Raw genomic sequence first — 22,768 nt, forward strand, 5'->3', positions numbered from 1 at the left:
TTTTTTGTTAAATTTTTATAGTTTATTAAGAAATAAATGCGTTTTCCAAATTTGACCAAAATATGTTCATAAACAAGCAAACTACAATAGTTTACATAAGAACAACATCGGAATTTTAAAATTATAGTATTTTGGAATTTTCTCTCTAACCATTAGGTGCATTATAACGCTTCAATATACTAAATTATTTGTTTTTAAGCTCTACAAAATGGTTTGGAAGGAAATCACTAAATTTTTTGTTTTTAGGGTCAAAAGAAGGAAAAAACAAATTTTTACCCCATAAGCCCCCGTTCCCATAGTCCGATTATGTTGGTTCGCGATCACGTTTGAATAAATGTAGGATTATACCAAATTTCATCAAAATCGGGTCGTGTTTACTTGAGTTTGCTAACGACACATATGTATCATCTTATTACACATTTGGTCTTGTGCGAGTTTTTGCCACTTTCCAACAGATAAATTAGCTGGGTAGCTGTAAGGTGCTCGCCTAACAATTGAAACCTCACTCATCCAAAATTGTGTTTGATGGGTTAAAACTAGGTAACTGCCTTTAATTATTAGGCTTTCTGGCTTTTGATACATGTTCTGAGCTTAAGATATGTTATATTACATTAGATGTCTACGATGCCGGCTTACTAGGGTTGTAGTAAAGCAGTGATAAGTGTAATGAATGAAATGACAGCTTTCTTACTGATTACGTTCAGGTGGTTCTTAACCCAGGCCATTTATTACAAGGTAGTAATCAGGTACAGATAAGGCCAAATTTGAATCCATCAAAAAAGGTTCTGACTTCTCAGGATCGAACTGGCAACCTTCTCTATTACCAGACCAGCACTATATCCACCCAGCTATTTAGCTATACGTATCATTCGTGTACAAAAAAGCCTTAGTCAAAGAAAGTTAAAACAAGGCTTCTCCCAACCGAATCCTCCACTCATAATCTAAATTACGAGATCGAGATTTGGGCAATCACGCAGACATTCAAGACAGATTTTCGCGGGAACCCGTTGCGTGGGTGTACAGGAAACTAGGTTCGTCGCTTCCCCGCGGCGGCGGCAGAGCGCAGCACGTTCATTCAAAGTGGACGTTTGCGCGCGCAGAGATCAATACACCCTCTGACGTCACTGTGGAGGAGCGCCCCCATTGGCCGACACAGTCGCAGTCCAGCTCGTCGGTGAATGGGTCCGTGTCGGTGGCGAAATGTCCGCGGGTTTTCGCTGTTGCGGTTGACGTTAGCGGTCGCGCGATGATGTAGCGAGATGCCTAGGGCTCGCCATGTGTCACGGCGATTGTGTGCCGACCGCGTGTAGTGCCGTAGACCGTGCTACGATGGCCTCGGACCCAGCGCTGCCCGACTTGTCGCACCTCACACCCGAGGAAAGGCAGATCATCGAGAACGTTATGCTGCGGCAGAAACAGGAGGAGGAGCGCGAGCTGGAGATCATGAGGTGGGTAACTACCAGCAATACCACATTACCAGCACCACTACCAGCCACCCCACCTATACCACTACCGGCCTACCAGCGGTACCCGCAGATCGATTCGCTTGCAATCGTTTACTTATTTACCAAATTAAACCTTTACCCTAAAACAATTGACCCTGTTTAAGAGGGCCTCTTGAAACCACAAAGAAACATTGACTTCACACCCCATCCAATAGCGTTACATCATCTATTCATCTATTGATTTAGTTTCACACCAAGAACAATTATCGAATTACCGTCTCAATTATGCAATTTTACGTAAATTGGCTTGTCTCTGAAATAGGCTCTAAGGCCCCTAATAACGCACGGTCGCTATAAATCTTTAATGAAACCACCATGACCCACATTTCTCAGCCTTGGGAAGAGAAAGACTATGCTGTTATGTAAATATTTTTTTGTTATAATTCCTTATATCCAACGTTCACTTTTTATGTCAACTACGTAACCCTGTATGGTTCATTCTTACCTTTTAATTTTTGATCAGTTTTGTTAAGTGCCCAATTGGTTTCTAAAATACAATCATTAGATATGAAATCCTATTAAACTGTGCACAACCGCTTTACAACGATATTAAGAGTGATTATAACATAAGACACTGTTTTGTGGTCTTTGATGTCTTTGACAGTCGCAAGGCGTTACTTAGTCAATATGGCTACAGACGTGTGGTGCGGGACTAGCATATCTAACTATTGGAAGGCGCTTTATACCGTTTACTAAACAGTCGGATAAATGTAAAGAATATAACGAGTTGTGGTAATTTATTGTTTATTTTACATGTTTGATTACCATGAAGGATTCTTAAAGTCTTTGTATTGTTCATTAGACTTTCCATTTTAAGCATTTCCAGTTCAAACACAACAGTGATTACTGTGCTGTAGTAAGTTTAGTAAAGTAATTTAAGCTGTTGAGACAACATGAAACGTTATGTGGAACTGTTAATAAACAGAGAAAGAAACATATTCTATTCATTTAACACCCCCCTTGAATCAAACGGAAATCCCCTTCTCCAGATTCAACATTTTGGAACATACTCTCCAGATTGAAAAATACTCAGTTTCAATCATAATCGTTAGAGGTATTTTTGTGAAAATACATGTTTTCTGTTTTTATGGCTATGGGAAAACCGTCATTTAAAAATCAAAATTTCAAAAACACTTGAATAGACCATGGATTACCCACACCAAATTTAATCAAAATCGGGCCACAGTTTTAGTCTGTAGCTATATGAACACATCTACGCAAACACACACTCACACATACAAACACACAGATATATCACTTCGAAAACCACTCAGGGAAACCCAAAACGGATATTTCCTCCTTAAACTCAAAACTAAAATTTTGACGACAACACTTGTTCTCCGTATAGGTACTTTGTATATGAGGATAAATTAATAGTGTTTTAACTGCAAATAACCAGCTGATCATTAGCCATTGACCTCGTAGTAATCTTATCTATTCAACACTCATGCTTCACTAATTTTCACCTTAAAACTTCCATCCTAGTGTGTAGGCGTCGTATGGATCTAATCAAATCGTAGTACTACTTCCCCACGAATATTAGAACAGAAACGGTAAGGATCATAAACAAATGACGTGACTGACCCACCCGATTGTCTATACTAGCCGTAACAGCTGGTCTGCAAGGTTTTTTGACAGTTATATTAAACAAGATCCCCGTCCGTAGAACGGGTACACAGCTAGTTGCAAATAAATAAATAACAGCTGATTAGAATGCAGACGTTTCAAGCGGGGGGGGGGGGTCGTGCTTGGGTCCCCCATGCTTTTCTTATGGTGGATATTTTACGTTACATCTCGTTTTCTGGTCACTTTATGGGAATTCTGATATTTCCTCCGAGTCAATGGGATCAAGACGTTTAATTTAAGACCCCACCCACTTTTCTGCGACTTACCAGACGTCCACAATTTTCTGGTAAAAATGTTGTCCTACATAATTATAAGGATGTCATGTTTACTTTCGTGCCAGTGACATCAATTGTTTATGTTTTTGGTCCATACAGTTTCGGTTCTCATATTCGTGATACAGTACCTACTTCTTCTTCCTGAACATTTTCGACGTTTAGCCTAGACGCAAGTAAATTTAATATTGTCTCCAAAACTTAAATCTTCCTGGGTAGGCCTAATTTAATTTCACTTTGTGCTAAATGCTAATGAATGTACCCCAAAATTCATTTATCCTGTGCCACCTAGTACATTTTCCGAGTTCGCCGCATCTGACAACACGCATTTTTCAATCCGTTTTCCGTTTGCATTAGTTGGAACAACCGCCTGCTCTACTTCTCTGTACGGTACTCTTTTGTAACACCACAAAATAAATTTGAAATAAAATTAAAAATGTATTTGGGAAGTGATGTTAGGACCAGTCATTTCTACCACTTAACCTCCAAAACATAAGTTATTAATTTTACTAATCGTAGTAATAATTCAATTTAATAAATTTGTATAATTTTGCAATAATTGCAAAATTATGGTTAACTTCATTGGAGCATTAGTAATATTTCGGTACTGTTAAACTGATTCATTTGACTCAAGTAATCTTACCAACATCAAAGCAATAAATCTAACACAATAAACAGCCCATGAATGAAGACAATTAGCCGTTCAATCCGAGCTACGCACTAAAACTACAAAAGTTTGTTAATAATTTATTTAAATGGGTTTAGAGAAAAGCTGCACTCTAAGCTGTAGAATTTGAAATCGTGGAAAACAAATGTTATTCATGAATGCTGTAACACAATTTTTAAACCATTTGCTTCTTTAAAAACACGTAAAGGTATTCAAGTTGAGCATTATGTCATCTTTTTCTCAATCTGGATACCGGTTGGCCTGGTAGCGTTCTGTCATTTTGATCAAATTTTATAAAATTAATTTGAAATTTCAAATGCCAATGTAACTTGTTTGATCGAGACTAGAACCTTAGATGAATGCTAGAACTTTGGTTTCTTGAAAGAAGTGAAGTATTACTTGTATTTGTGTTTAGTTCATAACATCATTGGAATGGAATTTGGATAAATTAGTGGACATTCCACTTCTATGGAACATTCTAAATGAGCTACAGCACAGTTGAGTAAGTATCCCATAGAGGTCGCTAGTCGCTACCATTAAAATTCTATTTTCCCTTAACTTTCTTTATGCCTAACAGACCAAAAAAGTTGAGGTTGTATTCTAAAATCAACGAACATAAAATACATATAGTTGTCTTGCGAAAATAACAGACCAAGAAAGTTGAGGTTGTATTCTAAAATCAACGAAAATAAAATACATATAGTTGTCTTGCGAAAATAACAGACCAAGAAAGTTGAGGTTGTATTCTAAAATCAACGAACATAAAATACATATAGTTGTCTTGCGAAAATAAAATGGCCACGTGACATTTGTTTACAAGATATTTTGTTTGGATTAAAATTGTCAGATTTTGTGTTTATCATATTTGGAGAAAACGACAACAACTAAGTTTAAAATCTATCCGTTAAATTGGCTCATTGGAACAAAATCAAAACTGTAGGCCTATAAAAAACAAATTATTGATGTATAAAACAAATAAATACCAATATGGACATACGGAGTGCAACTTTAGGGATTGGCTAGTACCTCAATATAGATATTATCTGGCCAATCCAAAATCCAAAGGCCAGTCGAAAATGATGAGGAAGATAACCAAGGCACCTTGGTACGTAACCAATAGAACACCTTCATGTAATACCTTAAGATACTCACAGTCAAGGACGAAATCATGACCTTAAGTGAAATATGTTTCAAAATTAGAATCTCATCCAAATCATTTAGCATTTGAACTTGCTCAATAACGCAGACACGATTTATAGACTTGAGACGCTCGGATTCTCGACCGACCCTTCATATTTTTGTATTGCAAAGTGGTTCATTGAAGAATATTTGTTGTCGACAGTGTTAACAGTTATTTGTAATATTTAAACGTTACAAAAAAGTTATTGTATTGCATAGCTTTTTCTTGTTCATCATATTAATTTGTAGAACAGATTGTGAAGTAAACAAATAAAACAAAATGTGTTTATGAAGGATGTGCCGTTGTGGAAAGCGGCTGAAGGGAGCCTCTATGATGACGTCATTGTTTCTCGAGACTCGCGTAATCAAATTCGTCTGCTTCTTTCTTTGTTGGCGTGTGATGTACAGCCATCGGTTTTCGTGGCGTAGTGGATATAGTACAAGGCTGATGTGCAAGAGGTATCAAGATCGAATCCCATCGGTGACACTTAACTTTTTGTCAAAGATTTTGCTTAGAATGCCATTTCTTCTTTACATCTTTTGTTAGAATTTGAGGCATTTATAATTTTATTTTATGAACAGAATTCAATCTTCATTAGATTTTTTTCATTATCAGCAAGTTTGGTTTGTTATGTTAGTTTATGACGTAACTGCCGGTGTGATGACGTAATAGTTTCATCTTGCTTCATCCCAAGAGCCGCTTCAGCCGCTCCGTTCTTTTGCTGTTCATGAAAAATGCAAACTTGTAAACCAACCGCTGTTCCTGATTAAATCAGGATTTTACAAATAACAAGATCCCTGTGGGTAGATCGGGTTTCGAGTCACCTCAGGGGTGATGAAGTTTTTATCGAGAAATTTCACATTTTAAAATCAGTTCAATACGAGTTCCATGCAATATAGGGGTAATTGCATGGAGCGAATTGAGCTGCGTAGCTTTGTAGCTGACTTGACCAGCTGTTAATTTAGCCAGGGACATTATTTAAAACCCCAATGATAAAGGGCAGCTGAGCCCAGAACTTTTTCAGGGTCGAACGGTGACCAGATTGTTAGACGAGAACCGACTGCTCACCTACCAAGGACAAATTTTTGAAGTTCTTACTTCACTACCTAATTGGTTTTCAAAAGACCGGCCGTTATTTAATCGAGCTAAATTATCCGCTTTTTAAATTGATCTTTAAAGTATTTTTACGAAAACATGGCGTTTTTGTTTACTTTTGAGCATATGTTTGTTATTACGCTCAAACATTATTATAGTCGCTTTAAAGCATCTTATTTTCTCTATCCGCATTAATTTATCCAAAATTACATCATTTTTACAAAAATTAAATTTTCAAGCGTACAAAGTTTACCGGCCAGGTCGATAAGCAACGGAAATATATATTTTATAAAAAAAAATTGTGTACAAATAATATTTCTAATAGTTTACATACCTTTATAACATTTTTCAATACTAATAATGCAACTATTGCAACGGATAGTCAAGCAAGCAATAGTACCGCAATATGAGTGCAGTGTACATTGCATCGTGGAAAATGTAGGCAATCGTCAGAACAATTCACCTAGTTCTTTATTAATTTTATCACTTTTTGTTGCTCTTACTATTCCTTTTATTTAAAACGCCGTTTGTCATTAGTCATTTTATAATATTGAATCACTACAATATTGGCGGCGTTATTAGAACAGCACCTAATGATTGGCGATGGATAGATGAATTACCAGCGTAAAAATCAATGGTGTCGAAACCTACACTGAATAGAAATAAAAGGTATGGCTTTAAGGAAGATGAAATATACATACAAACCATACAGAAGATAAGGATGGTAATGTAAAACCACCAAAATGACTTTTGGTTTCAAGTACTCAGATGGCTCCTTCTTGGATGAAATGGAAGCAACAGTGGAACTGGTACACAGCTTCTGGCCTTGATAGGAAATCAAATGCAGTACAGGTAGCATTATTTATGTCTAGTTTAGGCCCATATGTTATAGATATATATAACAGTTTTGGTTTCAGGGATGATGAAGATATTAAATTAGATGAAGTTGTTCAAACGATTTGATAAGTTTTTTGTTGGTAAATTTAATGAAGTATTTGATCGATTTTTGTTCAACAAAATCGCCCAAGAAACCCATCAAAGTTTTGAAGATTTTTGTACAAAATTCCAAGTTAATTCTTGAAATGTTGAGCAACTAAAAACAGTTCTAGAGATAGAATAGTAATTGGCATATCAGATTCTAAGGGAAAAATTATTTTCTACTGAACCTTACTCTAGATTATGCAATTAGTAAGTGTAGGGCATATGGACAAACTAAGAATCAACTAGCAGAAATATCCTCTGACAGCCCTAAAAATTTTAATCGTTAAAAGGGATGATTCTTTTGTAGGCCTAAGTTACAAAATTCAGTTTTTGACTGTAAACGTTGTGGTTTACAACTAACACTCTACAGGCCAATGTCCAGCTTTTAATCGAACTTGCAATCAATGCTTGCCTAAAGGTCATTTTACTAAGATGTGTACAATTCGAAAGAATCTCCCTAGGAAGAGTAAAAATACTTATGTTTTAGAGATTGTAGAGAATGAAAATTCTGATTATCCGTTGCATGTTGATTGCATCTCTAACCCAGTCAAGAATAAAGATTGGAAAGAACCCTTAAAATTGCCAAATAACAAAACTGTGCAGTTTAAATTAGATACTGGGACTCAGTGCAATGTTATTTCCTAAGATTTGGCACTTAACTAAAGGTAAACCGTTTAGAAAACGACCTGCGCGAAATTTTTAGCGCATGTAGGGGAGGTAACGTTGAGGGAGGGTATGTTCCCCCTCTCCGCCAACGTCCGTTTTCACACTGCAGGATCTATTTTTTTCAAATTTTAACATTAGGCTTATGGGATTAAAGTAGCCATATGACAGTTTTTTGTTTACAAGAAAAATGTAAACAAGGGAATCATAAGGTATTTCCAAACTTTCTAGACTTTTCTTTTAAACGTTTTTAAACCATTCCTATGATTTAAATAAACAAGAAAATGCCGTTAAAACACTTTTTTAAGGCGCGGAACTCACTGAAAATCGAGAAAATATACGGAACTACTTTCTCAATAGAGCATAAACAAGGAGCGGAGATATACGGACCAGTGACTACTTTCTTGGGAACCTATTTGTGTTGCCAGCTGATCAGAAACAGCAAATGTTAGAAATCAGGACTTAATAAGCGATATATCGAACCGCATCGAAATCGATATTTAATCCGATAATACATCACAGGTTATATTATGTTGAATTACATCGACGGTGCAGTCAGCTATATTACACTTATTAATAAAACGCAGATTGAACACTGATCTAATTTAGGCATGTGGGGAAGGTAGGTCGGGGTTTATGAGTATTCATGACTACATTAAAAGTTTTGAAGTAAAGTTAGATTAGGGAGGTAAAGTGTAGGTTATAAGTAGGTGATCGAGTTGTTTATTTGTGTTGCACCATATAACTGGCTTTCACCTATCTGAAAGCAACCCTAGTTTACATTTTGATCAGCTGTATAATTTAATTGCTGTTAATATTTAAGCTGCAATTCAAAGAAATGCGTCCTACAAAAAACTAAATCTTTAGAAATTAATCACTGAAAGAACCCATGAAACATTAAAGTCATAGAACGCCACCGAGTAAAAGAAATAAAGATAATATTTTTTAAGAATTTACTATCGTTATTAGCCTGTATAATGAAGAACACCTAGGCCTACAAGATTCACATTCCTACCAAAGATGAACGAGGATGTTAGCCGAAGTGCTACAATTTTTACTAGGAAAGATGGAAATGTGATCATTGCAGAGGAAAGCCCTATATGGGAAATTCGCAACAATAACTATATAACTGTATTCACAGTTCCGTTTAAGTAATGCCATTGACTAATATACCAACAGGTCAATGGTAATGTATAGTCAATGGTAATGCTCAATTGTGTTTACGCTAGTGACATCATTAGTTATGGTACATACCGTTTCTGTTTTAATAATCGTGATTTAACATCTGTTGACAAGCATTGTTGTGACGAGTCAGTACGACCCTGCGCTGAATCCTCCACGCGGACTCTCTTTTTATGTCTCGAGATTTCCCCCTTCATTTTGTTGAAAGTTGCAACAACGTTTATAATTGTTAATATTTAGTGATAGTCAGTGATAGTTTAGTAGGTAGGGATAGTTTTGTTCAGTTATTTTATAGTTACGGTAGCTATTTAATAGTAAATCGTTTTTTGAAATTGTGGTAGATTGGTATATGACCTGTGTTTGTTGACAAACGTAATGGCGACATCAAAATCTTCTTCTGTATCTGGTCGACCTCTTGGAGAGCAGGCAAGAGAAATTGTGTATAAAGTTGCAGAACACTTGAAAGGAATGAAGAAAGAACATGATTTGACATTTAATTTGGCCGAGGAAACATCAACAGCTACAGGTATTGGGCAAACCCTCGTAAAACAAATTATTCGTGAGGGAAAAAGAGCGATTGAAATCCGAGGACAGTTGACCTTTTCTACACCTACAGGCAAAAAGACTGAAAGAAAAAAAAGAATTGAAGTTGATGATTTTACTAAAGCCGCTATTAGAAGGAAAATACAGGAAATGTACATCTTAAAAAAAGAATTGCCTACTGTGAAGACACTCATTTCAGCTCTTGAGGAAGCAGACATTTTAACATGTGGAAGGACGTACTTAATATCTGTGTTAAAACAATTGGGCTTTAAATGGGTTAGATGCCAGTCTAGAAGAAAACTATTGGTAGAAATCCCTTCAACCGTTGATTGGCGAATTCGATATTTGAAAAAAATTAAGAAATGTAGATCAGAAGGCTTTCCAATTGTTTACATCGACGAGACTTACGTTAATGCGAACCATACAGTAAGTAAATGTTGGCAAAGTCCTGAGGAACCCGGCGTAACCAAGGCTGTTGGGAAAGGCGAACGGCTGATAATTGCACACGGTGGCGGTGAAAATGGATTTGTAAGGGACAGTTTGGCAATTTTCAAAGCACATCAAAAAACAGGCGATTATCATGAGTCCATGAACTATGAAAATTTCAATAAATGGCTTGAAAAACAACTGTTGCCGAATCTTGAAGAACCAAGCGTTATAGTGATGGACAATGCAAAATACCATTGCGTAGAGGAAGACAAAAAACCAACAAGTGGTTCTTTGAAGAAGAACATTCAAGACTGGCTTCATAAACACAACATTGACTATGACGAAAATTTTACCAAAGTAGAACTTTTGATGTTGGTGCAAAACGTCCAGAGGGAGCCGGTGTACAAAATAGACCAGCTTATTAACAATTTTGGACATCAAGTGCTGCGACTGCCACCATATCACCCCGACCTCAACCCCATTGAGTTGGTATGGGGAGCTATAAAAGGACAGGTAGGCTTAATTTATGTTTTATTATTGTCATATATTTTATAAGTGTATTAAAATTGTTTTCATAACTCCAATCCGGTTGTCGAGGAAGAGGCAATATGAAAATAGGTGGAGTGCGTTTAATATATTTTTTTTAAAGTACCTTTTAACACAACAGTATTAAGCCAACTACACATAACCTTTTACGGGAATTCCTATATTAATATAGCATTATAACACATAATTGGTTTGAATTATAATAACAAGTTATAGTATTTAGTATAATTAATAATTATAGTACGTGTATGCTTAATATATATAATTGTAACAGTATAAAAACCAATGTAAAATGTAAAGAAATTACGTGTTCGTATGGGATTTAAAAAGTATTTATGTATACAGGTTGCTAAAGATGTAGCTGCAAAGACATTGGACCAAAAAATGAGACTTTGTGACAGTCTGTTTACGTCATACACTGCAGAAGAATGGAAGAAATGTTGTGAACATGTCAAAAAGGTCGAACAAGATTACTGGGAAAAAGACCATATAATAGACAATGAAATCGACAGACTGATAATTTCAGTAAACCAAAATGAATCTGAGGATGACAGTGATATCAGTGATTTCATTACCGATTCGGAATAGAGATAATATTTAGATCGTCGACATTTTGTTTCCACTATTAATTAAGGTATGTCGTTTATTTTATTCTCAAACTGAAAATTATACAAATTAATTTGTATCAATATCATTCAATATGATGCATACTGTACATATGGTTCACATTTATCAAAGCTTAAGTTCTTCCAATAACTGATCAACAAATATATCTATAAAGGTAGTCCGTGAGAATCATTAGTCTATTCTATTATATTAGTGTTCTTAAGCTATTTATATTTATGTGTGTTGTGTTACCTAACGATGGACTTAGTCCCAAAGAATTATTGTAGTTCAAAAGGAAATAATTATTGTATTCAACGAGAGCGAGGTGCCGGTCCGGTAGCAGTACGCGAGTACACTGCACTCTGCAGGGTTGTGTTGTTGTGTTTGTGTTGCGTTGTGTTGTATCACTGCGCGGTGTTCGGGAAGGTTGGGGGTTGGCGGCAGCGGAGTGGGGGAAGAGCCATAGTCTGTCTCACTCCCACAGCTCGGTATCTCTCTCTCGCACCAATGCTACGAGGAGGACGCTTTCTAAACGGTTTACCTATAGCTTGTAATATTAACATTGTACCTTCTGCGACTAAATGCCTTGTTTCTAAAAAAAACAAACAAAAAAACACCAGTTTTGGGTGAAGCCATCTGTTCAGTTGTAACCAAAAAGTCTCATAAAGACACTTTTTTGTTTGTAATTGTATGCACATCAATCAATATTAGATTAGGGTTTGTCAAACGGATTGCTGATATAGTTGATCAGTCTATAAGAGTCTTAAGTGAATATGAGGTGTTTAAAAGTCATTTGACTATGGCATAGATCTTATGAAAAATCCTTGTTTCAAAATACACCCACCCAGGCGAATACCCCATCCAATACGTGACGCAGTGAAAGCAGCTGAACTTGACCAAATGGTAAAAGACAAGATTATTACTCCGGTAAGTGAGCCTACTCCTTGTGTGTCTCCTATGGTCATAGTCCAACAAAGAGACAAAATACGTCTTTGCATTGACCCAACTGATCTAAACAAAAATGTAAACCTTAGACATTAACCATTGGCTACATTAGAGGACATCGCAGCTAGATTGAATGGTTCTACTTATTCACCATCCTTGACTGTAAAAAAGGGTTCTAGCAGATAAAAGTTACGAAGAGAACATTCAAACTGCTAACTTTTTCAACACCTTGGAGGCGCTACTCTTGTTTACGCAAGCCCTTTGGTTTGGTATCGGCCCCTGAAGTGTTCCAGTATATTATGTCAGACTTGCTCAAAGGAATTAAGAATGTAGTGTTCAATGGATGATTCAACGCATTCACAGTAACAATTAAAAATACTTGAAATATCATGAATGAATGATAATTCCTATGTATTCTGATACAGTTTCTCGAATCAGAACTAGTGTTGGAAAATGCAAAGAGCTTTCTGAATTGAAGGAAATAATATTGAAAGGATGGCCCGAAGAAAGAAGCACTGTTGACAAGGAATTGGTCGAATATTTAACTTTCAGAAAATAACTAAGTTGCTATGATGGTCTTTTGGTTTAAAGGAAGCCGTTTGATTATACCTGATGAAATGAAACTTAAAAGTGTTGCAGAATATTCACCATCCTCACAAATGTGTTAAAAGGTTCAATTAATACAGCACGTGACTATATTGTTATTACATGTTGTTGTTATTGTATATTGTTATTGGATAAATATGGAAATAGATATTGAACAATACGTAGCAAGGTGCAATGTATGCAGCAAATCAACGAGATAAACCTCAAGATGTGATCCTTCAAGAAACAGTACCAGTGAGGCCATGGCAGTTCATCGGAGCTGATGTTTTTGAATGTGGAGGTAATGATTTCTTAGTAATTGCTTGTAGTTACTCAGGATATTTTGAGTGTGAAAATCTAAGGAACAAAAGTAGCATCACTGTTATTACACACCTAAAAAAGTACTTTGCAACTCATGGTATGCCAGATGAACTAAGAACTGATGGAGAACCATGTTTTGCTTCTATAGAATTTACTAAATTCGTATCCGAGTGGAAGTTTAATCATAGAATTTCATCTCCTCATTTTACCAGATCCAATGGGCTAGCTGACAGGTATGTCCAAGGAGGGAAAACAAATTGTCAAGTCAAGAAGAACAGTCCGATATTTATCTTGCACTTATTCATCACCGTAACCTAACACACCAAGAAGTAACATAGGTTCCCCACGTCGGCGACTGATGAGTCGGAGGACAAAGACTCTTCTTCCATCTACGACCAACATCCTTATTTTGATGGTCATAAAAATGTTTCAAAACAGCTAGAAAATATTGAAAGACGAGAGTTTTTACATGTGAAGGAGGGATGACAGTAGTAGTTAATATGTTAATAACATGTGGTAATTGTTCAACATATGTTTTGTGTTATTGTTTTGTATTTGGATTGAGTTTTTGTTTGAACAGAAATACACAACCTTTCATGAATTCAGTTTACTTGATAATTAATCCAAAGACTCCAGTGAGCTCGTTTTACGACAAATATTATTGGATGATGATTGTAGAATGTAGTGAGGTGATATATTTGTGACTAAGATAATATGCTAGCTCGTTACTCAGGTCCATTTATTAAAACACCGAAGATCCAAGGACACATTGGTCCACTTTTGATTAGGCAGAGGCAATTCGCACTGACTTTTCTCAGGATCGAACCGGCTACCCTCTGATCACCAGGTTAGCTCGCATCCACCCAACGTTTCATATATTTCACCAAAGTCCATGGAGAGCAGGTATTTATTCTTGTCTTCCCTTCAAAATCCAAGGAGGCTATGTATAGCTCGGAAACGTTTACAGATGACTTCTTACTAAAAAATGAAGATGCGGCATTAACACATAGCTAAGGCCGTTGGTGATCTGCGGGATTTGAACCCGAGTACCCGACCTTTGTAACTTGAGACGTTTTCTTTTGGGAGGGAGATTATTGGGGTACTGTCCATTAACACCTCCCTATAAATCACCTCCATCCAAAACAGAGACTTGTTCACAAGGCAATTCGTTGAGCCAGTTACTGAACAATCTTCCAAATTCCACTTAGTGGGTCATCTCCTTCATCTAAACCGGGAACTTTTGTGACCACTTACACAGCTCCCCCTCTAAACTGGCACCGATGCACTATGACCATCGGGACGGATTTTCTTTTCACTTTCCTTCCTTTTAGTTTGCCTCTTTCATATTTCAACTTTTCCAGGTTCCTCTGTCTCTACCTAGTAGAATTTTCAAACTCATGCTTTTTCATCTGATTCTCCTACAATCACAAGACAACCTGACTAGCGATTCATTGCTTTTAAATGCGTTTTTGCCAGGTCCACGGCTTCTCTCTTAGATATTCTTTTATTGCACCTCGTTAGATTGGAAGTCGTGACAGATGAGCATGCTTGGGGCAAACAAGATTGCCGTGTACTCTCGTTTTAATGTATCTTTGTTATTGGCGTCAGAAGGAGAAATATGACTCAGCACTGGGAGCCAAGGATGAGAAGTAACCATTAATGCAACATTTACCATAACTAACTAGAGGATCATACTTCTTAGTTTACGCACTGCTAAGGGAATGAGGTAAACACTTTTCAGCTACAGAGAATACTTGATACAAGGCTAATTCACAGATATCTTAAAAATCTACTCCTGAAAAAACAGAAACGTATGGAAATTGTCTGATGAGAATTGATGTGACGTTGAAAAAGCTCATGGAGATGAGCTACAATCAGCTATTACTACACCTATTAGAACATTTTCGTCTGGTACAGGCTACCCTAATTTCTGCTATGTTGGAATTAGTACTACCATCCTTTATCATTTAAAAAAGAGGATAGTTGCATATTCTAACATTGTATCTGACTGTCCAGTCCACATAGGCCTCAAGCTTTTAAGTAGAACATATCCAGCAAAGCAAGTGGTAAGCTGGTTCAGTACAAGAGTGAACTGTAGTGATAAAATTTCGTGGTGAGCCCACGCTTCTTCCAACTGAGCCACCTAAGTACTTCATCATTTTTTTAAACGGTTCTTAAACGTTACTGTGCTGGCTATAGTGACTCCTGGACACGAAGAGTTGTGGTTGAGACTATAGTTACACCACAACCGTACTATAGACTCGTACTCGTATTAGCAGCAGGTTATCGTTTATTTTATGTTTCAGGCGGAAGCAGGACGAAGTAGAAGTCCTGGAGGAGACGATCCGGCAGCGTTCTGAGCAACAGAAGAAGGCGGGGGTTGAGCTAGACGCTACTTGTCACATCTGCCTCAAGACCAAGTTCGCGGACGGCGTCGGTCACATGTGCAACTACTGCAACATCCGATGTTGCGCAAGATGTGGCGGCAAAGTCACTCTGCGCTCCAACAAGGTAAACACTTTTTAATAATGATTTCGTAGGCTATTTTCGAAAAGAGCCCGTTAGGTTATTTTGTTTCCGTTTAGTAATGTTTCGTGTAATGATAAGGTGGCCTACTAGGCCTTTTGGAAAATTAGCAAGAAAAACAGCACACGAATACAAATTGACGTATTTGTAAATTTGCCTCAACATTTCACCTTTTGATTTTGTAAACTTTACCTTGTATGTCATTATCATCAACTAAACTGAAATAAACTAAACTAACCAACAGAAAGCGCACTGTGGAATAATGGTGGGCTTCTTATTCAAAAGATGCAATTTGTAACGTAAATTTGTTCAATATTTAAAATATCGGAGAACAGCAAGCTTCTACTGTATAGATAATGGGTTATGTTTCGTCATAGAACCAACACACGCAGATTTCTCATCCCATCGTAAATGTTGAAGCTCGTTATTCGTGTCTAGTTCATGTCCGGTGACGCGGTGATTGCAAGTGTTTAGTGTTGACGAATTCTTTCTACTATTTTAGGGTTAATTTCCTGATTTGTGCTTTACTGTCTGGTTGTATAACTAGGGGACGAGTTATTGTTAATGATTAGATCGTTTTATTTGGCTACGCGGGGTTTTCAATCACTGAAATGACAAGAAACAAATTGTAAACAAAACACGACCTCTACAGTGCATCGGACGGTACTAACAATAAACTTCGGCTGATCCATAAGGATGAGAAATCTACTAAAAAAGTACGTTTTATCTATTGTTTAGTCAAGCCAATGACTGGTTAGCTCAATCGTAAAATCTATGGCGGATAAACCGACGTATTTTGCCTGGACAGAGACGGTTAATCCGATTATAACCTTGTTTAACAGAGGTATGCGTAAAGTGAAACCAAACAAGTTCCAAAATCGAAACGCACGAGTGAAAACAACATTAGTGTGCGTATACACCCTCTGCGGTTGAAAGTTTCAAACAAGGTAAAACGCTGCACTCACCAGCTGATTGGGTTAGGTATAGTTATGACAGTCCATTGCGGAGGAATTTGATTACTTTGGACCTCTGATGTTGGCCTGCGCGTCGTCAGTGTCAGTCAGATCATATTGTGATAGTTACCAGAGATAGGCTTACATCATAGAAGCCTTGTACTGCCTTATCATCCAAAGAGGTAATTTACCTTGTAAGTATAGCTGTTTAGTTTTTAAAACTTTTCAAACCAAGTTATCCTTTAAGTTATCGGTGTGTAAATTGTACTCGGAAAAATGTGTCGATTTTTAGTCCTACTGAGTTTGTTCCCTTATAATTGGACTTCTAGATACTGAGGTAGATATTCCGTCAGTAAAGCTGTAACCAATTTTGTATTCAAGAAGATCATAATTTGACTACTCATACAGAACGCACTACTGTATAAAGTTGTTTATTCCTTAGTTTTTATTACTATAATTGATTATGCATAGTAGTAGTAGGTTGCATAGTTGATGGTGCAATAGTTAACAAGTAGTCCCGCTACAGAAAACCTAAAGAATAGCAAATTTCCATTTACTTGGTTGGATTTTCACAAAAATAGTTCGATTTATTTAAATCTAAACTAAAATTTAAATAACAACTTAGGTTTGCTGCTACATGGATGTCTGTGCGTGTGTGGATGTGCACAAAGCTAGAGGTAACCTTTGTGGTCCGGTTTTGATTTTAGTATGTGGGTCCATGGTATCTCTAGGATGATTTTTCATTTTTTGGAAATTCTGATTTTTAATTTGGATTTTCCCAAAAGTAACAGAACAAATGGATTTGAGCAAAAACGTCTCGAACGATTTTCATAAAAATCTAGTGTGTTATGGCACTTTCAACTCTAAACAAAATGGTACATTCTCCAATGCTGTAAAAATTATGGTTCAAAAGTTATGGCAACTTTTGTGATATTCCCCATAAAATATCACACGTACTCCCACCGCTTACCCATGATATAGGTCGTTGACAAGCGAATGGGAGAAAGTATGTTCAGATTGCTCATGCCGTTCATTTGAGTGGTTTTAGCGATTGTCTGGTAATCATATGATGGTTAGTCAATTGCGTGAAACATTAGTAGATTTTTGATCATTGGGCCTTTTAAACAATGGCCCTGGCTGAAAAAAAAAACAGCTGATCTTATATTAGCAAGTCAGTACGACAAAAAGCTACACAGCTTTATACAACACTCATCCTTCATCCATTTGAGTTCTAAATACACCCAGTAGCGTCATCATTTTAACTGGCAATAATCTAATAAGTTAATCTTTGTAGTGTAAATATAATTATCTACTCTGTAGTAACATTGCTTAGTAGAATTGAGTTTCGTTTAATTCGAGCACAACACTCACTTTCTTTATAGGACCTTAAAAATCCGTGCAAATATTTTTCTTGTCCTATGAACAGAATAGCGCTTTCCTACTCAACCCATAACATGGTCAAATAAAACAGTATTCACCTTCTGTAATTAATCGTGACTTTTATAAGGGCAATCGAACTAATAGTTCGAATCAACTTAAGATACAATATGAATCTATTTATTATTTAAGATAATTTTTGTAGAGTACCTATATGTACTAGGTGTACAATGCAGTTGTCTGTTTGCAATATTGAGTGGAGCTAGCATATTAATCTGTTTATAATTGGTTTTCCTTTATAATATTAGGAACAAAATGACTACACACAGTGGTTTATAAAGTCCATAGTGGAAGTGATGTTTATTTACAACAAATTAATAAACATAGCAATCACATGGCATATAATTAACACATGACAGCTGCTTCTAACTTAGTACCAAGAAGGCAATGAGGAACAAGATTATAAGTAAATTCCAACACCCACTTTTCCAAAGTCAATTATGAACAGGGTCAATGATCTGGTTCATATAAAAATTATTATTCATTATTATTTTTCGTTTAATGAGAAATCTACTTGCAGTATCCAAAGTCAATGGTATATTTGTTTTACACAAATGGAATGTTTATTTGCCCTATTTAAGTTCAATAAAACGCCAGGTTCACGTAAACAAATTGTTTACTGCAGCATCCAAACTCAATGACACATTTGGATAACGTAAATTAATTTTTTACTTGCATTATCCAAAGGGTAGGTCTGGTTCACGTAAATGGTATCTTTGGTTCACAATAATAGAATTCCTATTTGAAATATTAAAAGTCTGCATTATTGGTACGTCTAATTCACGTAAAGTGAATGTATACTTGCTGTATCCAAACTCAATGTTATATTTAATTTGCATAAATGGAATGGCTATTTGGAGTAGGCTATGGTGCATTAGCCTAATTCCGGCGACCCTAATTATTGGTTATTCATTTTGTAGTAAATTATGATCAACGATATTAATCCGATTGTTCTTCCTGTTTTCTGTAAAAATAATGCCACGGCGACCAACTAACCCATAAGGCCCATGTTAAATTTCTAAAAGTTTACTTCACGTAGGTTAATGCCCTGTGGTCCGATTTTAACCATTTCAGATGCATACCTTCCCATGGTTGGTTACTATAATTGTGCTAAATTTCGTGCAGATCACTTCAGCCGTTCAGGAGGAGTATGTATTTGTAAAACAAAAGCAGGAGCGAAGTATAAGAGTTTCGCTCAATAAACCATTTTTGATCGAATATGGGTCAATTTACTTCGAGCTCAATACAGTATCATTACCAATACTTATCGTTACAACTCGTACAATTTTTCTCATCCTTTGTAAAGGAAACTTGTTTATCCATCCATTTCTTGTGTTCATCCCGTTGCTCAAGATCTAAAATAGCATTGTTCGTGCATGAATTGCGCCAAAGAGTTCCTTGATTGCGCCAAGCCCTCAAAAGGTCCCAAAAAATGTTACTTACTTAATACTTGATACTTGTGTCCTTAATCCTTGACCGACAATGTCGGATAGATTGCGTCAGTGGCATATTAACATACTATTTACACATTATTTTAAAACTAATATTTACAAACTTCTTGCATAAAATACACTTTAGAAAAATAATTTTTGTTTTTTGGCTGTGGCGATTGTATTCCTAACCTACTGGAGTGCTGTTTTCAACTAACTTTTAGTGGAACCTCCTTCAATTCCTCTAATGAGTAGAGGGGTCTATTTACCAGTTGGCCGTGCAGTACTGCCTTGAACTTCGCACTGTCCAACTCTCTCACTTCTTTTGGCAGAGTATTAAAGATCTTAATAGCTGAGTGAGGGTAGCTCTTGATGGAGTGGCTAAGCCTACAGTGATATCGAACAGTAATTATGTTCCTTAGTTGCGCCGAGCCCAAGCCAGATAGGGGTGAGTTGCCGGCAGAAGGATTGTCCTTGTTTACGTTTCATCCAAACCTAACCTATCCTAACCTAACCTAACCTAACCTAAACTACTCAACTATAGAGTCAAAAGGGCCGCTACTTGGTTAGTACTTGGTTACTTGGCTAGTTAAGGAACGTATTGGGTGGCTCCCTGGATTAGTTGGTGCAATTCAGGAATACCCGACTACCTGACTCAGGTCAGTTGGTGCAATTTTAATGCTCGCCCATATCATTAGGTCTCAAAGTAAAGCCGAGTTAACTTTGGCCATGTAAACTCATGTCAGTGAAAACGTAGACCTAGTAAAACTGGAGCTGGAGAGTTTTAGTAAGATGATGTACTATTTCTATTGAACTTAGTTAACCCAGATCCATCGGATCGAAAGTATAGTCAATTCCAAAGAAATTAATCATACACGCGACTTCAATCACATAGGGGTTTGACATACTGAACAAATGATAAGTTACGGACCTTTGCCCGTATTCAGTCTTATGATAATTCAAGAGCTTTAATTGTCAATGATAATAGTCTGAGGATTAATAGTTTCGGGTCATAGGACTTAATGTCAAATACGACAACAAAATTATGGTTTTCCAAAATCCGATAGGTCTTCATCAATGAACACGCACATTGCACACATTCCAATACACGCTAGGCCAGCCAAACTAGAAACGCGGGACAAACCGATGTAGGCTGCACGGCTTGTGTTTGTAGACGATTGACGATTTGTCTGCGAAATAAATTTAGCAAATAAATTTATATTTAATTCATATTTTTCAGAAAATGTTGCTTTAGACTTTTTACATAGTGCAATGGCAAATATATTATTTCATATCTTACTAGTTTTGGCTGAGTTTTATTTTAAATAGATGAAACTATCTCAGTCTTACGTTAAAATAAAATTGCATTCACCTTCTTCGTTGCCAACCGAACGTGGAATTCGCAGCAATGTCAGAGGCAGGGTGAATGGGCAGAATTACGTCAAGAACCCCTCCTCCCCGCACTCCCAACCACTGCCTTATCGATTGTAGCACAGCCACTGCCACTTGCTGTTTACTCTATCGCCGTACCATGAAGGCTGTGGCCTATGTTACCATTACTGTGCATAAAAAATGTATATACAAAATCTCCGTGAGAACCTTTTTTTCCATTTTTGCGTTTTATTGATTATTTTTTTCGTTCAACACCACTTAAATTTTTTATGAACCAAATTGACACATACTCTTTAATAGAATTCGATCCAAATCCATTGAAATAGTCGTGAATACTGTTTTTTGGGAGACGTTCGAGACGCTAACCACTAGCTGGCAACACGCCTAATATAAGGGAAGGATCGATGTGGGAATTTTATCGCCTTGAAACCAGAAGGTCGTCGGTTCAATCCCAAAGATCGGCCGTTTGTTTAGCCAGGATTATTACACGACGCCCAATTATGAAAGACAGAAGGGGCCAGTCACAAACCAAGTTAAAGGGTCTATTGCTAACCTAGTGGTTGGCATCTCGGACTTTGATGCAGAAAGGATGGGTTCGATTCCCTACTTATCCATAAAAGATTTAATGTGCTTGGACAGTTTTACTCTAAAAGTGTTTGTATTACCTTCTTTAACAACAGATTTGGCGTAGTTAGACAATACAAAAAAACAATCAAAAATCTACTCACTGTAGTTGGTGAACTTTTGGAAGTGCAATTATCTTAGTTAGCAATTACCTTGTTAAATAACTAACCAGTGAATTTGTCCCCAGGTGATCTGGGTGTGCATCCTCTGCCGCAAGAAGCAAGAGCTGTTGAGCAAGACGGGTCAGTGGATCAACAAGGGAATGTCAGCTGGCGACCCGATCATGCGGCGTATCGAGGCGGATCTGCAGCAACAAGACAAGCGGCCCAAGCTGGAGCGAGCGCACTCTGCCGCGGAGAAGGAGAACCAACCGTTGCTGCAGCGGTCTGGCTCGCAGCTGAGGCGACAATACAGTCAGCAAGACGCCAGCCGCGAGGAAGAGGCGCGATACTACCGCGGAGAACTAGAGGGTCTGATGAGATCACACCAGTACGCGACGATGACGGGCGGCCGCGGAGAGTTGAGGAACGACTCGCTCAGCTCCGAGCAATCTTCCAGCATGGACTGTGCGCCCGCGCCCGCTAGTCGTGGCGGAGCCATCACCGTGCTGGTAACCGGCAAGAAACACAAGAGGACCGGGTCCGCGAAAAAACAATCCGGGAGTGGAAGTGGGAGTGCGCGCGGGTACCATCAGACGCCGCAACCGCCCCAGAGATCGTTCTCTAGCTCGGACGACGAACTGAGGTCCACCCCCGACTGTACGAGCTGCGAGGAACACGACAGTGAGAAAGGTAAGGGTCGCAGTACATGATACTTGTGTGACTAGGAGAGTGACAGTTAGGATTAGGCTACTTTAAGTTATAATTTTGAAGCTCAATCAAACTACTTTTGCCAGTTTTCTAAACTGTTTGTACTGTAATGAATGCTACTTTGAGGCGTGATGGATATACGTCGAAGATACGTAGGATTTATCCAAGAGATTATTTCGGCCAGTTTCCATCACAATTTGGAAAAAAACTAAGTTTTCAAGGGAATCGGACCTCGCTTTTAGGTAAGGAAGTACCGACAGTCTGACAATATAGCAAGACTAGAACACAACAACACAACTCAGAAAAAACTAACAAGTAATAATCTTGTCATGTTTTAGGTATTTTCTCACCTGAGGACAGTTTTTCTTTTACCAATCGTAGTGGGAAATCTTCAAACGAACTGTCGAATAACTTTAACTTACTATCTTCAAAAATGAACTTCCAAAAAATA

The 22,768-nt window shown here is 37.3% G+C and overlaps 1 protein-coding gene across 6 annotated transcripts in view; it reads left to right on the forward strand.

Annotated features, from left to right (window-relative positions):
* The first annotated feature begins 1,143 nt into the window (after window positions 1–1,143).
* Window positions 1,144–22,768, forward strand: part of LOC128991424 (regulating synaptic membrane exocytosis protein 2-like) — a 90,632-nt gene continuing 69,007 nt past the window's right edge. For all 6 annotated transcript variants that reach the window (XR_008490643.1, XR_008490640.1, XR_008490642.1 and 3 more), the window contains exons 1-3: window positions 1,144–1,448; window positions 15,453–15,657; window positions 21,696–22,299. Coding sequence is in view for 1 of the 6 variants with exons in the window: in XM_054414286.1 (XP_054270261.1) it covers window positions 1,276–1,448; window positions 15,453–15,657; window positions 21,696–22,299 (982 nt within the window). In the remaining 5 variants the exon portion in view is untranslated. The remainder of the gene's footprint in view (window positions 1,449–15,452; window positions 15,658–21,695; window positions 22,300–22,768) is intronic.

Source organism: Macrosteles quadrilineatus, unplaced genomic scaffold, assembly GCF_028750875.1.
Source record: "Macrosteles quadrilineatus isolate MER2022 unplaced genomic scaffold, UCM_ALF_1.0 Scaffold_4__1_contigs__length_99947679, whole genome shotgun sequence".
Lineage (NCBI taxonomy): Eukaryota > Metazoa > Arthropoda > Insecta > Hemiptera > Cicadellidae > Macrosteles > Macrosteles quadrilineatus.